The sequence below is a fragment of the Sebastes umbrosus genome, chromosome 19 (genome assembly GCF_015220745.1).
Source record: "Sebastes umbrosus isolate fSebUmb1 chromosome 19, fSebUmb1.pri, whole genome shotgun sequence".
In the NCBI taxonomy this organism is placed as follows: domain Eukaryota; kingdom Metazoa; phylum Chordata; class Actinopteri; order Perciformes; family Sebastidae; genus Sebastes; species Sebastes umbrosus.
Window position 1 is genome coordinate 6,946,342 of NC_051287.1, and position 20,265 is coordinate 6,966,606.

The 20,265-nt window shown below is 39.7% G+C and overlaps 1 protein-coding gene across 1 annotated transcript in view; it reads left to right on the forward strand.

Moving 5' to 3' along the window:
* dcc (DCC netrin 1 receptor) overlaps positions 1-20,265 on the forward strand; it is a 251,873-nt gene that overhangs the window by 169,244 nt on the left and 62,364 nt on the right. The window contains exons 13-16 of the mRNA XM_037753405.1: positions 7,370-7,511; positions 10,033-10,143; positions 12,235-12,429; positions 16,463-16,558. Of these exons, the coding sequence (XP_037609333.1) occupies positions 7,370-7,511; positions 10,033-10,143; positions 12,235-12,429; positions 16,463-16,558 (544 nt within the window). The remainder of the gene's footprint in view (positions 1-7,369; positions 7,512-10,032; positions 10,144-12,234; positions 12,430-16,462; positions 16,559-20,265) is intronic.

Genomic DNA, 20,265 nt, shown 5'->3' on the forward strand with positions numbered 1-20,265 from the left:
TACAGTTTAATGAGGCTGTGATTATCCCAGGTCACCACAGGTCATGTTATGCAGTGAGGTCAAATAAAAAAAAAAACATGTTCTCACTACAATGAAATGGCTACTATGGGGACTAACATCATCACACATGAATACAGTTGGGCTCATTGGATCCACAAGAATCTCAGCTTTACAGTGATACCCAATTTATGCAATTCCAAGACTGTTTAGGGACCCCAGTATGCAGAAATATTCAAATACACCAAAATAACAAATTTGATGTATATTGCATTCAAAAAACTGCATGTTATTATAATGAAGTGGGCATGCCTGTAAAGGAAAGACTTGTGGGTACCCATCGAACACATATCACATATCACATATCTTGTCTTTGGAGCGTTAGCCCACTTCCAGACAAGCTAGCATGACATAGTCAGTACCAATGGATTCCTTCCTTTTCTAGTTTCATATGATGTCTGTACTTTCACTCTAGCTCTAAAAACTAAACGTGTTACAGCTTCTGAAAGACAGTAAAGTCGGTTGGGATTGCCCACGATCCCACAGGTCTCAGGGGGAAAACAATTGTTTTGTTAGCATTAAATGACTACATCTTCCATAATGCCTGCTGTCTCTGGGGGTTTTCAACCAAAGGAAAAAAGAGCGATATCCTGCATGTATATAAATGGCAAATAGCACATTAGCATGAAACTAGTTTTCCATAAAAATGGCCGTCCAACAAAAAAAATTTGAAGTCCATGAAAATTGTTGTATAATTTATGCACCTACTTAAAAAGACATTTACAGTTTTCAAAAAAGTGTGAGGGACATGTTCCCGATCCCCAGTGGAAACTACACCCCTGACTGATCTATATATTTATGCAAGATCATTTTGTAACCATGGTAACACCTACCAGTATGTACATTAGTATGTATGCAGTGATTTTCCTGATACATGAGGTAGAAAGGCATTTAAGAAAGAAGGATGTTGTGTATAGAGCTGAAACGATTCGTCAATTAATAGATTTGTCAACAGATAATCAAATCATCAATAAAAATGTTAAATGATGAATCGGTTCCAACCTCTCAAATGTGAGGATTCGCTACCTTCCTCTGGTTGTATAATTGTAAAGTGAATATCTTTTGGTTTTGGAATAACGTCTGACTGTCTCTGCAGACTTGTGATGGGCTTTTTCCAAGTTTCTTGACATTTTATACATTACTCAATTAATCAATTAATCAAAAAACTAATCACATTTATATAATAATTACAGATTTATCAATAAAGAAAATAATTGTTTCTTACAGACCTGTTTGGATATAACTTCAAGTTTGCATGTTGTTTGCAATAAGTCAATGTGAACACAAAACATACCAAAACTAAAAGAATACTATGTATAATAGTTTTCCTTTCGACCAGACCCACTGAATCTAACCACAGATGTGAACATTTTTGTGTGAGTTTAATTGAAAAAACTATCTTTCGCAATACAAATAACTCTTTTAGCCCCTATATTACCGTAAAGACCAGTAGATCAATGTGAGAGTGTGTTTGAATGTTACTGTTATGGTACTTTATCATCAGATCACAGGCTGTGGCTTTAATACTCAGCAACCATCACTGAAAAATCCTCAAAAATATTTTCTAAATATTCTGTATACACAGAGAACCAACTACTCAAACACACCTCCATGTGTATTCTTTCTTAATATATTGTTCTAAAGCCTAACTGCTGCTCACATATACACGTACACACTCACACACACATTGCATGGTGCAGCATTGTGTTGCATGTTGTATTGCAGAACAAATAGAGGCACTCTGGCCTCCATGTGATTGCTCCTTTTACCCAGAGGACATTAACAGACACACACATGCGCGCGCACAGTCGATGTGATTGCAGCTCTGACCCAGAGGACATGAACAAACAATCACAGATTGAATTCAGGGAGTGTTTACTCACCTGGCCCTGTGTGTGTGTGTGTGTGTGTGTGTGTGTGTGTGTGTGTGTGTGTGTGTATGTGGAGGTCACAGGGTGGATGAGGTGCTCTGTATGCAGCTCTCACACTATAGCTCAGCATACAGAAACAGAAGAGAAACCCACTGAATTAATTCCAGATTCAGGTTAAAGTTTTGTTTTTCCTCAAAGCGTTTTCATCCATCGATCGGACAAACTGCTCAGCACTACAGTACAAAGAGTCAGCAGGGAATTCGGGCTGTCAATCAATTAAAATATTTCATCACGATTAATCGCACGAATGTTCATAGTTAATCGCGATTAATCACAAATAATTTGCAAAAAAATGTTCCTGTTCAAAATGTACCTTAATGGGAGATTTGTCAAGTATTTAATACTCTTCTCAACATGGGAGTGGGCAAATATGCTTGCTTTATGCAAATGTATTTATACATTTATTATTGGAAATCAATTAACGACACAAAATAATGACAAGTATTGTCCAGAAACCCTCACAGGTACTGCATTTAGCATTAAAAATATGCTCAAATCATAACATGGCAAACTGCAGCCCAACAGGCAACAACAGCTGTCAGTGTGTCAGTGTGCTGACTTGACTATGACTTGCCCCGAACTGCATGCGATTATCATAAAGTGGGCATGTCTGTAAAGGGGAGACTCGTGGGTACTCATAGAACCCATTTACATTCACATATGTTGAGGTCAGAGGTCAAGGGACCCCCTTTGAAAATGTCCATGCCACTTTTTCCTTGCCAAAATTTAGCGCACGTTTAGAGCGTTATTTACCATCCTTTATGACAAGCTAGTATGACATGGTTGGTACCAATCCTTAGTTTTTTTTTCATATGATACTGTATATTCACTCTAGCTTTAAAATTCTGCCCGCTACAACCTCTGAAAAATCGATTGCATTAATAGATGGAAGAAATTATTAGCGTTAAAACGAATTTGCGTTTAACGCGTTATTATCGCGTTAACCTTGACAGCCCTACCGGAAATACAATCATACTGACTGTACCTCGAAATGAAATGCACTCAAATTTATTTACTTAGCAAGGTTAAGATAATTTAAAGTAGTACAAACCAACAACCAAGGAGTTTTGTAGAAAGTAGGCTAAACATGAACTAGAGTCAAAAAGTTGGTTTAATTGTTAAACAACACAACTTAACTTTGACACTTAATAATGAATCACAGATTCTAAGTTACGTTAAGTAACATTAGCAGTATTGTTGTGTTTCTTCATTATGTTCATTAAGTTTCCGTCAGACGTCTCTGCTTCTTGTGATTATCACAACGGTTTTGGTTCTTATTAGTGCTCATTATTAACAGTGTTATCTCCGTCAGCTTTCAGCAGACCTCCCTGCATTTTACTTGTGTCCTCTGAGGGATAATTTAAACAGACGGACGCCCTCGGCCTATTTGAAGGCAATGAACGAGGCCATGGCTTCACTTGCCCTGTTGCTTTACAATGTCAACTACATCTGAATACAAAGCAGCTGCAGGAGGGAATTCTGCTGCCGACATTTTCTGCTTCACCCAAGACAGAGAAAAAAAAAATGATTCAGTGTTACAGTACAGCCTGAAGCCACTTCACTTCTAATTTACACAAGGAGAGGAAGTTCATCTGAAACCGGCTTAATTGATCCATGGAGCCCATTTAGTTCAGTGAGCGCTGTGAAAGAGGTGAAACTCAACAACTGAGAAAAAGAAATACAGCAGCAGTACTAGTAGCACTAGTATTTGCAGCAGTTGTAATAGTAGTAGCACTAATAGTAGCTGCAGCTGCAGGTAGTATTTGTACCTGTACAGCAACAGTGACAAAGTAGCAGTAATAGCAATAGCAGTAGCTGCAGCAGTAATAACAGTAATAGCAGTAGTAGCAGCAATAATAGCAGTAGCTGCAGCAGTAATAACAGTAGCAGCGGCAATAATAGCAGTAGTAGCAGCGATAATAGCAGCAGCAGCAGCAGTAATAAAGGTAGTAGCAGCAGTGATAGCAGTAGTAGCAGCAGTAATAGCAGTAGTAGCAGCAGTAATATTAATAGTAGCAGCAATAAAAGCAGTAGTAGCAATAGTAATATCAGTAGCAGCAGCATTAATAGAGGTAGTAGCAGCAGTAATATTAGTAGTAGCAGCAATAAAAGCAGTAGTAGCAGTAGTGATATCAGTAGCAGCAGCATTAATAGAGGTAATAGCAGCAGTAATATCAGTAGTAACAGCAATAATAGCAGTAGCAGCAGCATATCAGGAGCAGCAGCAGTAATAGCAGTAATATTAGCATTAATATCAGTAGCAGCAATAATAGCAGTAGTATTATCAGTAGTAGCAGCAATAAATAGCAGTAGTAGCAGTAATAATGTCAGTAGCAGCAGCATTAATAGAAGTAGTATCATCAGTAATATCAGCAGTGGCAGCAATTATAACAGTAGCTGCCGCAGTAATAGAGGTAGCAGCTGCAATAATAACAGTAGCTGCCGCAGTAATAGCAGCAATAATAGCAGTAGTAGCAGTAGTAACATCATTAGCAGCAGCATTAATAGAGGTAGCATCATCAGTAATATCAGTAGTAGCAGTAATGATAGCAGTAGTAATATCAGTAGCAGCAGCATTAATAGAGGTAGTATCATCAGTTATATCAGTAGTAGCAGCAATGATAACAGTAGCTGCCACATTAATAGCAGTAGCAGCAGCAGTAATATCAGTAGCAGTAGCAATAATAGCAGTAGTAGCAGCGGTAATATCAGTAGTACCAGCAATAATAGCAGTTGCAGCAGCAGTAATAGCAGTAGTATTAGCAGTAATATCAGTATTAGCAATAATAGAAGTAGTAGCATTAGCTTTATCAGTAGAAGCAGCATTAATAGAGGTAGTATCAGCAGTAATATCAGTAGTGGTGTTATTTAAACTGTAGTAGTTGATGCTGTTGTCGTAGTAGAGGAGGAATATTTTTTCTCCCAGTAAAGACTCTGTTTGGTGGTGGTGGTGGCGGTGGCGGTGATGTTCTCCTCCTTCACAGATGGTTTGCCTCTTTTTCTCTCTGTGGGAGTTGTTCCAACATGAATTTAACTTCTATATTGTTTCCATGGAGACCTCACATCCAACTGTGTCCTGTCAAAGTGGCTAATTAGCTAATGAAGCGCATTGTGACGCGTGACCAGATAGAGAGAGAGAGAGAGGGAGTATATGGAGGAATTTGGCCGACACACACATTTATTCAATTTGTCCTTTTTCTTTTCTCTCTCCCTCCATCCTTCTGCCTTTCCTCTCCTCTCCTCTCCTCTCCCTCCTCCCTCTCAGTAATCAGTTCTGCTGTAATCAATTAGCAGGATGAGGAGCAGCAGAGGGAACAGGTGCAGCTAAATGTTAATGAATTCCTCTGTGGCCGTTGTCACAGTAACACTGGCTGAATATTTAAACTGCTCGTTGGCCCGATGACTTACACCACAGCTGATGGAGGGATACACACACCATCACTCTCAGTGTGTGTGTGTGTGTGTGTGTGTGTGCTAATATGACACAAACAACAGATGTGTGAATGTGTGTGATACAATCTGTACATGTGTAAGTGGCCTCCTGGTTCTGAGCTCTACATGCTTTGTATATAATGGCAGTCCACTTCAATTCACGCTGTGAGTGAAAAGTATACCACAGCAACAGAAATACTGGTGTCTGATTGGCTGGCAGTTGATTCAGCATGTTTTTTAAAGTTAACCTAGCGAGTGTTTTTTTTATAAACAAACAGTTATTTTCACTGTTTCTCACAAAATGTGTTGTGTGTTTAATTGTTGAGTCTTAATAAATTAGTCAAACACATTTCCGTCTTCATAAAACATTTGCAAAACCAATTTTAGGCAAATTTGAAATGTATTTGAAACCATCCATGTTTGCTTGCTGGCTGTCTTCTTCTTTGCATTTGTTGGCACATTACTACGTTTCTTGGCACATTACTGCTTCAAACTGAAATCAATTACTGATATGATACTTCATAGATCAAATGTTGATGATCAGTCACTTCAGGGTGTTTGCCACATCATTTGGAGCAAAACATTACCATAAACATACACTAAAGGTTAGATTCGATTATTTTATCAAATACACTACCTGATTTTGTTACAGCGCCCCCCAAATTTATGAATGTCCTCTGACCTCACTGTTGATGATGTTTAAGTGCAATTGAGTTGTAATTTCTATTGTTAGTAGCTGTAGGAGTAGTCTTAGGAGGAGTAGAAATAAAATCTATCTACTGAACTAGCAGGAGAAGCTATGAAAGACAGACAAAAAGAGAGAGGTAGAGAGAGGTGGATCAAATCTTTTTTTCTACTTTTCTAATTCATTAATCTTCATTACTGTTCATCTCACCTAAGACACGCGCGCACACACACGCACACATGTACAGGGTCATACTGAGTATATCAGCAAAATGGTTGATGGCAGCTGCCTCGCAGAACAGAGCACACTGGGGGCCGGGCAAACATCTGCTGTGTGTGTGTGTGTGTCAGGAGTGGGTTGTTAACATGCAAATAAAGCAATTAAGATGCATGCAAAACACACACATACACACACACACACATTCACACAAACAAACACACACGATACACGCACACAGATACACACTCAGACAAATATGCGACATACACACTCACTCATTCACACCCAGAGACTTTTACTAGAGCGATTCAATAAAAACAGAAAAAACACACAGACACCAGCTCAGCATCAGACTCATCTGAACAAAAATAAAAAGACAGGAAACACCTTATAATAACCATCGTTAACGAATAGCAAATTGATAGTTAATTAAACTTCCGTTAATAGTTATTTTACTGTTAACAAACAATTATATTATGATTAAGAATGTTACAAGGAGATGCAAACAACTACAAAGAGATGCAAAATTACAACAAAGAGATGCAAAACAACTACAAAGACATGCAAAACAACATCAAAGAGACAGGAAATGACAACAAAGAGACGCAAAACAACATCAAAGAGGCGCAAAATGACAACAAAGAGACGCAAAACAACTACAAATAAACACAAAAAAACATCAAAGAAACACAAAATGAAAACAAAGACACGCAAAACAACATCAAAGAGATGCAAAATTACAACAAAGAGACGCAAAACAACTACAGATACACGCAAAACAACATCAAAGAGACTCAAAACAACTACAAAGATATGCACAATGACTACAAATAGACAAAATAACTACAAGGAGATGCAAAACGACATTGACTACAAACGAAGCATCATGTTTTGTGTCTCTTTTAGTCTGGAGGTCTTCCTCCCTGTAGGAGTGGGGGGACTATCACTTCCCATTGTCCCAAAATCCATCCATGTCCTCAGTCAGAGGATCTTTTGCTGCTCAATTAGTTTATTTATTGTTTTCTTTGTCTTTATTGTCTTTCAGAGCATCAAGGTGTCATGGCAGCCGCCTCCGCGCAGCGCCCAGAATGGCATCATCTCCGCCTACAAGATCAAATATAGGAAGACCGGTCGCCGTGGAGACCAAGAGGCCATCGAACCCAACAACTTCTGGTACCTGTTCACAGGTGGGATTTGTTGGCAATAAGAGAAATATAGAATATTACCAGACTTAACCTTTAACATTTGCCTTCATGAAAGAAAACTCTGCATTTGCATACGTTTAAATCTGAGCGGGAGTGTGTGTGTGCGTGTGTGTCAGTGTGTGTGTGTGTGTGTGTCTGCAACTGCCACCGGCTATTATTTCAATTTGAGGTTTGCAGGATTTGAATGAAACTGATCTTCCTTTTCATTATTTTCCACTGATGGTTATCTTCATCTGTCCGTCCGCACAGGGGCTCATTCCCCAGTGGCAGGTGTTTGTGTGTGTGTGTTGAATATGATCTGCCCGCTGCAAGCCTGGCTGTCAGCAATAATCACTCCTTTTTACCGTCTGAAAATAACAAACTAAATTTCAATAAATAACATGACAAAATACAGCTTCTCTTAGGAGATTAAAGGACAACACATTAAAACCTTTGTTAAAGGTGCAGTATGTGGCGGTGACCTAGTGGTGAAGTTGCAGATTGCAACCACCTGAAATTTCTTCCGTGCGTTAAGTGTGTAGTGGCCGAAGTAAAAATGAGAATGGCCCTATCTAGACTCAGTTGTTGTAGGAGTGGTGTTGGTCATTTGGAGAATGGCCAGGGCGTAGAGCGTGTGTGTACGTGAGAAGTGAGTGGTGAAGCAAGAGAGAGAGAGAGAGCGGTGGAGAATGTGTGTGAGCGAACAAGTGTTGTAATCAGCACAGTGACCCGGGAAAGGCGCTGCCAAAACTGCAAAAGAGGAAGAAAAGAGCCGTCTGTTCCAAGGCAAAGCGGGCGCTGGTAAAGTCTTCGTCACGTCATGACCAACAAGTTTCAGGTCAAATCTCAAGTCATGACCAACAAGTTTCAGGTCAAATCTCAAGTCATGACCAACAAGTTTCAAGTCAAATCTCAAGTCATGACAAACAAGTTTCAGGTCAAATCTTAAGTCATGACCAACAAGTTTCAGGTCAAATCTTAAGTCACGACCAACAAGTTTCAGGTCAAATCTCAAGTCACGACCAACAAGTTTCAGGTCAAATCTCAAGTCACGACCAACAAGTTTCAGGTCAAATCTCAAGTCATGACCAACAAGTTTCAGGTCAAATCTCAAGTCATGACCAACAAGTTTCAGGTCAAATCTCAAGTCATGACCAACAAGTTTCAGGTCAAGTCCCAAGTCATGACCAACACATTTCAGGTCAAGTCTCAAGTCATGATCAAACAACTTTAGAGTCAAGTCCCGAGTCATGACCAACAAGTTTCAGGTCAAATCTCAAGTCATGACCAACAAGTTTCAGGTCAAATCTCAAGTCATGACCAACAAGTTTCAGGTCAAGTCCCAAGTCATGACCAACACATTTCAGGTCAAATCTCAAGTCATGACCAACAAGTTTCAGGTCAAATCTCAAGTCATGACCAACAAGTTTCAGGTCAAATCTCAAGTCATGACCAACAAGTTTCAGGTCAAGTCCCAAGTCATGACCAACACATTTCAGGTCAAGTCTCAAGTCATGATCAAACAACTTTAGAGTCAAGTCCCGAGTCATGACCAACAAGTTTCAGGTCAAGTCTCAAGTCAGGACCAACATGTTTCAGATCAAATCTCAAGTCATGACCAACAAGTTTCAGGTCAAATCTCAAGTCATGACCAACAAGTTTCAGGTCAAATCTCAAGTCATGACCAACAAGTTTCATGTCAAGTCCCAAGTCATGACTTACAAGTTTCAGGTCAACAAGACAGGACAGAAACATACACAATCCATCTGTTGTAGTACTGTTTAATTGCTATATGCTATTAAAGTGCAATATGAGGACTACTTTTTTTAGGAAGTTCAGTTGGAAGTGTTTACATAGACATGTTTTAACAAATACAAATTTTGAAAAGCATTCATGATTTTTGAAATTGTAATATATTATTACTCTGTTAAATGCATTTGATGAAGAGCACATTGTGAGTTGTTTAGGGCTCAAAACTCAAAGTTTAGGCGTACAAAGACTTGTGACTTGGTCCCATTTCTGTCTCAAACTGATCCAGAATCCGAAAGTGAACTGACTATAATTGCCGAATATTTTATCAGGTTTCTACAACGTGTAGCTTCAAGCTCACAGTTAGCGCAGGCATAGAACTGAATTTTAAGCATTGTGATTGGATATTTGTTACTGAAATTCACCATGGGAGTTGTAGCTCCCCCCTGCAGTTTTCTTGTCCGCAGGCTTGTTTCTTTGACTTTTTTTTTTCACCAAAGTGCCAGAACAACACAGTTGTTCATATTTTGTACTGATAAAACAGCCAAGAGAGTTTCATGTCCATCCAAGCCTTAAAGTGCTCCAGCTGTCAGTCACCTAACGGCGTCTTTGAGTTTAATGCAGAAACCCTGCAGCCGAAGTAACTCCTCCCACTGTGCAACTCAATGTTCTAAAGCTCAGATGTCACAGCTGTGGACTGGTGAAAACATTTGAGATTGCCACTTTAAGGTAGCTAAATGTCAGTTATAAAAACATGCTCTCTTTCTCTCTCTAGGTCTAGAGAAGGGCAGTCAGTACAGTTTCCAGGTAGCAGCCATGACAGCCAATGGAACGGGTCCGGCCAGTGACTGGTACACCGCTGAGACGCCGGAGAACGACCTGGACGGTAAGAACAGAGAGACAAAGAGTATAGGAAAGCAGTGATCTGTACAACAGCATGTAAATACCTCCACTGTCCCAACAACACAAGTAAATATTTAACCACTTGAGGGCAGAGACGGATAGATGGAGAGAAGATTCACCTCAGGGGAGGGAGGAGGGATGGGAAGGATCGAAGGAGGAGGGGGGAGGTGGAAGAGAGGAAAGGAAAGGAAGGAATAGGGAAGAAAAATAAGGGAAAGTTAAGGTATTTTACAAGATATTGTCAAAGTACGATCAGGAATAGTTGCATTTCCATCTCTGTATCATCAAAAGACACAACTAATAGATAAAAGACATTCATAAAAACAAGTAACGGAAGGAAACACTTAAACTCCCCCTATATAGTGTTTATAAGCTATAAACATTTAAAAATGGTTTATAAGATCACAGGGTACAGTAGGGAGACAAACGTTCTGTTTATCACAGTACAAAAAGTCATTTGAGTGTTGTTACTATTGAGTGGTGTGTAGGCTATTTAACATACAATAATAGTAGTAAAGTGAGTGTTTATTCAAGTATTTAACAATAACTATAACTCCTCCTGTCAGCACCCATATGTGGATGCTGCTGTATTAACAGAAAATGAATGACAATATAGTTAAGAGAGTTGTAATAGTATAAAATATGTATTTAATCTGTTCAAAATGTACCTTAAATTTATATTTAGTAAATAGATAGAATTTTTAATAGTCTTATCAACATGGGAGTGGGCAAATATGCTTGCTTTATGCAAATATATGTATATATTTATTATTGGAAATGAATTAACAACACAAAACAATGACAAATATTGTCCAGAAACCCTCACAGGTACTGCATTTAGCATTAAAAATATGCTTAAATCATAACATTTAATTAATTCATAACCATTTTCATTCACATATCTTGAGGTCAAGGGACCCCTTTGAAAATGGCGATGCCAATTTTTTCTCGCCAAAATTAGCATGAGTTTTTAGCCTCCTTCCACAAGCTAGTATGACATGGTTGGTATCAATGGATTCATTAGATTTTCTAGTTTCATATGATACCAGTATCTTCACTCTAGTTTTAACACTGAGCCAGCTACAGTCCTAAAATTGCTAGTTGCGTAAATGCATTAATGAAATTAGTGGCGATAAAACAAATTTACGTTAACGTGTTATCGTGTCAACTCTGACAGCCCTAGTATTTATATTGAATAATTTTATTAAATGTTTGTATACTGATTATAAAATGCTAAATAGAGGGGGGTTAAAGTGTTACATAACATAAATAATAAATAATGTTTGCAAGGGAAGATAATTTAAAGCAAAAAAATGTATTATAAGTTTGCATTTAAGAGTTGTATGAAAACACTAACTGCCACCATCAGGTCAGATTGCCAACGTTGCAAAGGACATTTCCCAAAATATAGAGGACAGTAAACCATGATATTTGATAATCAAAATCATTCGGTTTTACAAAGGTTAGAAACAAACAAATGCCAGCAAAACCAACAGGCTACTGACTTTAGGTCTGGTACCTTCCGGGGGATAATGTTTTTTTCCCCCGAATAAAGTAAAAATGAAAGAAAGAGGATGAAAAAATGGAGAGAAAACCATCCAACAAACAAGCTGCCAGCTCTAGGGTTTGGTCACCTAATACTTTCTAGCAGGATAATTAGAAAAGTTGACCTCAGGCAGAATCTTAAAAGGAGGATATCCTGGTCAGCAGGATGCAACTCAAGCAGCAAACACATCCATGCTAACTGTGTTTCCAGGCGTGGGAGGGGACGGAAATCTCATTTCAATGGATTATCACTCAATAAAGTGATATGAAGCGTCTCCCCCTGAGGACAGAGAGCACGCTAATCTGATCCAATCTGATGCTGAAAAATAACACAAAGTGTCAGGGCTTATTAGGGCTTAATACACAGCTAACAGGGTTAGCATCTGTTAGCCACGGCTGATCTAAGTACCTGAAACTGTCGCTGCAAATAGGGGGAGCTTTAGAGCCGTAGCCAGGGCTACAAAATTACTGACCACCTCCCGTTGTCTTCTTCTTTGTTGTTAACGTTTCATTGTTTGTGTTTTTGCAGAGAGTCAGGTGCCCGACCAGCCCAGCTCTCTGCACGTCAGGCCGCTGCCCAACAGCATCATCATGTCCTGGACTCCACCCCTCAGCCCAAACATCCTAGTTCGAGGTTACATCATCGGCTACGGAGTGGGGAGCCCCTATGCCGAGACGGTCCGAGTGGACAGCAAACAGAGATACTACTCCATCGAAAACCTAGGTGAGGAGGGGGGTGGGGGCCGATGGGCCCGGCCGCTATTCTGTCTTGGAGAGGTTGTTGCGGGCTCAGTTTTTAAGCTAGAGTGAAGAAACTGGTATCATATGAAATGGAATCGGAATCCATCAATACCAACCACATCATACTAGCTTGTGGAAGGAAGCTAAATAACGCTCAAAACTTACGCTAAAGTTTGGTGAAGAAAAACTGGCATGGCCAATTTCAAAGGGGTCCCTTGACCTCTGACCTCAAGATATGTGAATGAAAATGGGTTCTATGGGTACCCACAAGTCTCCCTTTTACAGACATGCCCACTTTATGATAATCACATGCAGTTTTGGGTGAAAACTATGCAGTTTTTTGAATGCAGTATAAATTTGTTATTTTCGCCTATTCTAAAAATCATGTATTTGAAATATTTCTGCATACTGGGGTCCCTAAACAGTCTTGAATTACATAAATTGGGTATCACTGTATTGTAAAGCTGAGACTCTTGTGGAACCAATGAGCTCAACTGTATTCATGTGTGATGATGTAAGTCTCCATAGTAACCATTTCATTGTAGTGAGACCACTTTTTGAAACTTAACCTCACTGTATAAGATGACCTGTGGTGACCTCTAGGATAATCACAGCCTCATGAAACTTTACAGTCACAAACTAGAGACCTAGAGCATTCAGAGGATGGATGGCTTTCCTAGGTAGATTCACAATTAGGGGGTTTCTGAGCAGTTTACACAACAGAAGTGCTCGCCATCTAATCGCCGAAAAATGCAATTCTTGCAGAAATCTCCAAATGTCCAAAGTTTTTGCTACCAAATCACAGTCTTAATGTGGTATTTTGGAGGGATTATCGATCATTTTTATCAATTCTCGAGTGGAAAAAAATGGTTCAATTTAGCACCAAATCTGTGTAACAAATGGTATCAACCCCAAAAATTGCTGCAACAATTTATGAGACATAATAGAGCATGGAGATGACCATCATATACTTCCACTAGCATGTTCTATGCTCTTATACACTTTCACAATATATTTGTATTTATTAATTAATTTATTATTATTATTTTTTTCTTATGAATGACTAGAACAACTTGACACACAGTGCTGAGCTGCATCTCAAATTAATCTTCAGGTTCCCAGCTGTCAGATGATGAACACCACTTCTATGTGACATCTACTGTTGACTATTTATCTACCCCCATCCCCCCCCTACTCCTCTAAAAAAGACAGCAGAATTGTAAAAAGTTCTGAAAGTATATTTTGGGTGAACAAACAGCATGTGCGAGGTGAAGGTATGTGACCTGATTTTCACTTATTTCAGTGGACTGTACCTCAGCAGGTCGACACCTCGCTGTGAATTTCAAATGCGCTGTTATCTGCTCCGTGCCTTGCTGAAGGGCAAACTGGCAGTGGTGTCCGACACCTCTGAACCAGTACAGCAGAGCCAGAGAGAAGGAGTGATGGAAATCTGGGAGTTCTGAGGCTGACGATTAATCACTGATATATTTTTCCAAATCTTTTTCTTATATACTGTCTTATCAGCACCGAAATAATTTTTAATATTCCATGAGTTTACGTTTCCAATGTACTTATCAACACCAAATATTTAATATTTCCACCCCCCTCCCATAAATCTATCTGCTCCTGCCGACAAAGTGCCAATATTGACACAGCGCCTCCCTGTTCTAATAATTCATAATGATGATGAAATCCCCATTTAATTACCATCAATAATTTAAAGAAATGTAATAAGAAAGCTGCTTGAGGTTGAAAATCTAATTGTGGAAGGACGAATAAGAGAAAACATCCTCCCTAGCGACCACAACAAGCAATCTGCATGCCAAAGAAGACGATAACAAATTGGGTGAATTTTTATGCGCGGATGAAAATTCCTGTCTCAGGTCTCGTAATGGAGCAGTAATGAAAAAATGAAATCCAACCGTCGTGTTGCATGCACACATGGGAACGAGTGCACATATGTACACGACATTTATAATTCATTGCGATCATTAATTCATGCTGTGGCGAGGCGTCTGGGGAGCGGAGCAGGCGTGTTTGTTTAACTGATGTGAGGGTTTGACGCTACACAGAGAGAACATGCAGCATCATCACATCAAGAGCGACGGGGCGGCGGCGGGACGAGCTGCTGCATGACAATCAGTTCATACGTCTGCAGTCATCATGTCTTCAGGTGCATCTGCTGTCGTCATGTGACAGGTCGGGACCGAGGGAAGGAAGCCACGTCTTTCATCAAACCTGGAGGAAGCAACTTTCTCTGTTTCAAATTTTTAAACCTCAACCACATCTTTTTTCCAGGATTTAGTTAGGGACTGGTGATGGTCTTGTCATTTTTTCTAAAATAATAATAAATATTTTTGAGGTGTATTCTAATTCCAATGCTTGCTAACCAGCCAATACAAAGATACTACATATGTATTGTGGAAAAAAATATATTATACGGAGAAATGAAGCCCAGCATGTTCATAGTGAGGTCAAAGCAAAGCTGGGTTAACCTTTGACCTTTCTTTCATGTCTTCCCCACTTTAACATTTAATAAATATGTATTGCAGAATCATACAGAAAAGCAAAGAAATGACAGTATAAAAAAGCAAATGATCTCAAAAGTTACAAAAAAGTTGACCCTCCGAGACCCACAATAGACCCGTTTTTGTCTCTTTTAGGGTGGTACATGGGGTCTTAAGGGAGAGATAGCAGGTCAACAGTAGATGTCACATAGAAGTGGTGTACATCATCTGAAAGCTGGGAACCTGAAGCTTAATCTGAGATGAAGCTCACTGTGTGTCAAGTTGTTCTAGTCATGAAAAAGAGATAAACATGGATTAATTAATTCATAATTTAAAATTAATTGTAAAAGTGTATAAGGTTTTAGAACATTATGATGAAGTGTATGATGGTCATCCTCATGCTCTATTATGTCTCATAAGTTGTTGCAGCAATTTTTGGGTTGATACCATTTGTTACACAGATTTGGTGCTAAATTGAACCATTTTCTTACCACTCGAGAATTGATAAAAACTATCAATAATTCCACCAAAAGACACCAAGACCTCGAGGAACACCGTAGAAAAAGCAATGCTGTGATTTGGTTTCAAAAACCTCTGACACTGGAGATTTCTGCAAGAAATGCATATTTCAGCGATTGGATGGAGAGCATTTCTGTTGTGTAAACTGCTCAGAAACCCCCTTATTGTCAGTCTACCTAGTAAAGCCATCCATCCTCTGAATGCTCTAGGTCTGTAGTTTGTGGCTGTAAAGTTTCATGTGGCTGTGATTATCCTCGAGGTCACCACAGGTCATTTTAGACAGTGAGGTCAAGTTTAAAAAAATGATCTCACTACAATGAAATGGCTACTATGGGGACTAACATCATCACACATGAATATAATTGGGCTCATTGGATCCACAAGAGTCTCAGTTTTACAGTGATACACAATTTATGTATTTCCAAGACTGTTTAGGGACCCTAGTATGCAGAAATATTCAAACACATGATTTTTAGAATAGGCGAACATAACACATTTATACTACATTCAAAAACCCATAGAACCCATTTTCATTCACATATCTTGAGGTCAGAGGTCAAGGGACCCCTTTGGAAATGGCCAGTTTTTCCTCACCAGAATTTCGCCTAAATTTGGAGCGTCATTTAGCCTCATTCACGACAAGCTACGTTGACATGGTTGGTACCAGTAGATTCCTTAGGTAAAAAAAATTCTCATATAAATATGAAATGTGTAATGCTGTAATAAAAGTCATTCATTCATATTTAAGTTTGATATTCTTTGCCATAAAAGCTAGTTTCATATGATATCTGTATCTTCACTGTACCTCTAAAACTGAACCTGCCACAGCCTCTGAAAGACAGCGACGTCTGTCATGATCACCCACAATCCCACAGGTCTCAGAGGGTTAAAATGATAATGTGCTATTATTATTTGCTGAATGTCATTTAAAATAACTCTTTGTACTTCTCTCTCTTTCTCTCCACATCTCTCTCTCTCTCTCTCTCTCAGAGCCGAGCTCGCACTATGTGATTTCCCTGAAGGCGTTCAATAATGCCGGAGAGGGCGTCCCTCTGTATGAGAGCGCTGTCACTCGATCTCTGACAGGTACAATCTCACACTGATAATCACAGTGATCCTGTGTTTACAGCACATCGGTGATGTGTTCACATACAATATGATACGCATGTAGCAGATATAATGACATGTTACATATCAGTCCTGGACATGATGGTTATGTCAGTGTCAGTATATAAAACTGACTGTGACTGCTGTGAGTGTGATGGTGATGTGACCATAGTGCTTTTATTAGTAGTAGTACCAGTAGTAACAAGGAATTAGAATGCGTCTCCAGTGGCCACCTGTGATCGGATCTCACTTCCCCGCTCTATATGCAAATTAACACGTACATCATTTCCGTTTGCAAAGAACAAATGCGCCGTTATTTTTAACTGGCGGGAGGCAGCGATGCACTTCCTGTGCTTAGTCTGCCGGAAATTAAAAGAAGAGGAAGAAGAAGAAATCAAAACAATACAGACTGGGTCTGTTCTTTGACGTGTTTCAGGCAAAGCAAATCGGAGTAGTAGGGTCATTGAAAGGTTTGTTGTGGTAATTTGACCAGTACAAAAGAAAGTGGAGATAGTTTTTAGTTGTTATGGTGACAACAGAATCCACGTCATCGGATGATCAGGTGTGTGGACGGAGCTCACTGGAAAGAGAACGGATGCAGCTCCTGGAGACAGCTGGTTGTCTAAAGGCGGAAGGACCGTTTGGACCAACACATTCTCACTCCAAACTCGTCAAATACTGCCGCTTGGTTAGCGCCCCTGACACACGGGGTACCCCTCTTGCGCTACTTTTGGACGGACTGGGTATGATGTGTCAATATACGCTCGTTACATGTTTTCAAAATAAACTTCCATTTTCACAGGAAGTTAGATTTAGACAACACAGCCACTTAGTTATGGTTAGGAAACGGTCGTGGTTGACGTTAACTTCACTGACTAGTGACTCTCAGAACTGACAATACCAACGAGTCACGTGACTAGAGACTGTTGTGACAAAATAAGTCAACGTTTAGTTTCACACGGGACACGAACACCGGTCTCCTGATTTCAAAGTCTTGTGTTTGTTTGACCCATGCACTATAGGTCCCACCCACCCTTGGCGGACTCTCACGCTACTAATACTACGTCACTTGCTCGACCGTCAAATTACGCGGCGGGTGGGTTTACATTGGAGTTAGTTGAAAGCCTGGTTCGTCACATACTGCTGGCTAGCTAGCTAGCTAGCTATCTTGTTAATTTCACCATGCTCCAACGCCACACTGCTTACAGATAACGAGCCGAACAAAGTTGTCACTCATCTGGCGATGGCAGTGTGCTTTCCTCTGCTGTGACAAAGAGTGTGTGGCTGAAGCATTAAGTTGTCCAATTTGACTCATTTACATTTTCTATATGCCTCATAACGTTACTACTCCACTGCTCACATAGTTGTCGTTACTGCAAAACCTCACCTCAGTGAGTCAGCAGTAGTAGCAAATGTAGCAGGAGAGGTAGCTGGTTTCCTAAATATAGACTAGATGTCTTGGTTTTGGAGACATGATCTATACTATCTCTCCCAGGTGTTTAAGTTGATATTTATGAGGAAGTTTGTAGGCTACTTGTAGTTGATCCAGGAGAAAAAGACTGTGAAGAGACAGCTCGGCCTCAATCTGTGTCCAACAGATTCCTGAAATATTCATCCTGAGGAAAATGTTCACACATCAGTCACAGCCGTCTGTGTGTGTGTGTAACATGTATGAACATATAGGTGTGTGTATGTATTTAAATATGGTCTGTGTGATGGCTCACACCCGTTGCATTGACTGAATGTGTCCGTGAGTGAGAGACTCATTAGCTCTTCCTGCACACTATGGGTTGCAGAAGTGAGATAAATGAAACACATCCAACTCTCAGCCAAGTTTCATCTTATGAATTAAACAGCCGGCCCTCCTCTGCTCACCCAGCAGCCTTTGGCGGACATAAATCCTTTATTACTCTCATAAAAATGCCACATTTCTGAGGTTTTTTTCGTGATGATAGTCACAGGACAAAAAACAGCAGCAGAGACCACTCGGCTCACCGCAGTTTCTTAACCTTCATTACGGGATGATTTTATAGTGAAACTTTTCAACAAAAGATTATTTTTAACTCGTGCTTGTTGTCTTTGATGGAGCTTTCTTAAAAAGAGGAAACGAGGAGCAAGAGAGGGGAGATGAAGGTCGGATGTGGATCTCAGACAGAGAGAAACAGCAGGAGGGGGGCCCGGAGAGAGAGAGAGACATTTGATGGACTTTAATGATAGCTTATTGAAAGAGGAAGGAAGCAGAAAAAGAGAAATGAATGACGGCAGGGAGAGGAAAGAGATAGCGAAGAGGAGGCATAGGGAGAGGCGTGGGATGTAGAAAGAAAGTAAAATTGGGACAACAGAATTTTTCATCTCCTACAGTTGTAATAGAGTTTCAAGAGATGAGTTCATTCATTTTATTCTACTGAAAAAAGTTAGCTGATTTCCTGGTTGGTTCAGTGTTCTACAGGTGATGGATCTGTGCTGGCTGTGGATGCCCGGTAGGCAACACTGCAAGGACTGGTACCGCGTCATTGCCCGTTCATTGAGAATCACTGCTATAGAGAACACGGACACACCTGAAGCTTTAGAGGGATATATAGACACATCTGGAGCTCTATAGACATATGTAGATACATCTGGAATTCTGTAGAAATATGGAAACACATCTAGAGCTCTATAGACATATGTAGACACATCTGGAGTTCTGTAGAAATGTGTTAACACATCTGGAATTCTATAGGCATACGGTACAAAGGCACATCTGGAGTTCTGTAGAAATACATATACACATCTGGAGTTCTATAGACATACAGTACAAAGGCACATCTGTAGTTCTTTTAAAATACATATACACATTTGGAATTCTATAGACATACAGTAAAAAGACACATCTGGGATTCAATAAAGATACGGAGACACATCTGGAGTTCTTTAGAACTATGGGAACAAGTGGAGTTCTATAGAGACAGAGAGACACATCTGGATTTCTGTAGCAATATGGGAACGCATGGAGTTACATAGACATACGATGACACATCTGGAGTTCTATAGACATACAGTATAAAGACACATCTGGAATTCTATAGAGATACAGAGACACATCTGGAGGTCTGTAGAAATATGGGAACATATTTGGAGTTCTATTAAGAGACAGAGACACATCTGGAGTTCTGTGGTAATATGGGAACACGTGGAGTTCTATAGACATACAAGGACGCATCTGGAGTTCTTCAGAAATACATATACACATCTGGAGTTCCATAGAGGTGCGTAGACACATCTGGAGTTGTTTAGAAATACATATGTACATCTGGAATTCTATAGAGATGCATAGACACATCTGGAGTTGTTAAGAAATACATATACACATCTGGAATTCTAGAGACATGCAGTACAAAGACACATCTTGACTTTTTTTAGAGATAAGTAGACACATCTGGAGTTCTGTAGAAATGTGTTAACACATCTGGAAGTTTATAGAGATACACAGACACATCTGTAGAAATATGGAAACACGTGGAGTTCTATAGACATATGAAGACGTGCTGAGTTCTCTAGAGAGATACAGTCTCACCTGGAGTTGTAGTGTGACAGTCAGGAGTTGATAAGCTGAGACCCTGAGGGCTGAGACAGAAACTAAACCCATTACTGTTCTGACAAGGTCATCAAGAGTGACACATAGATATACATTCACACACACACAC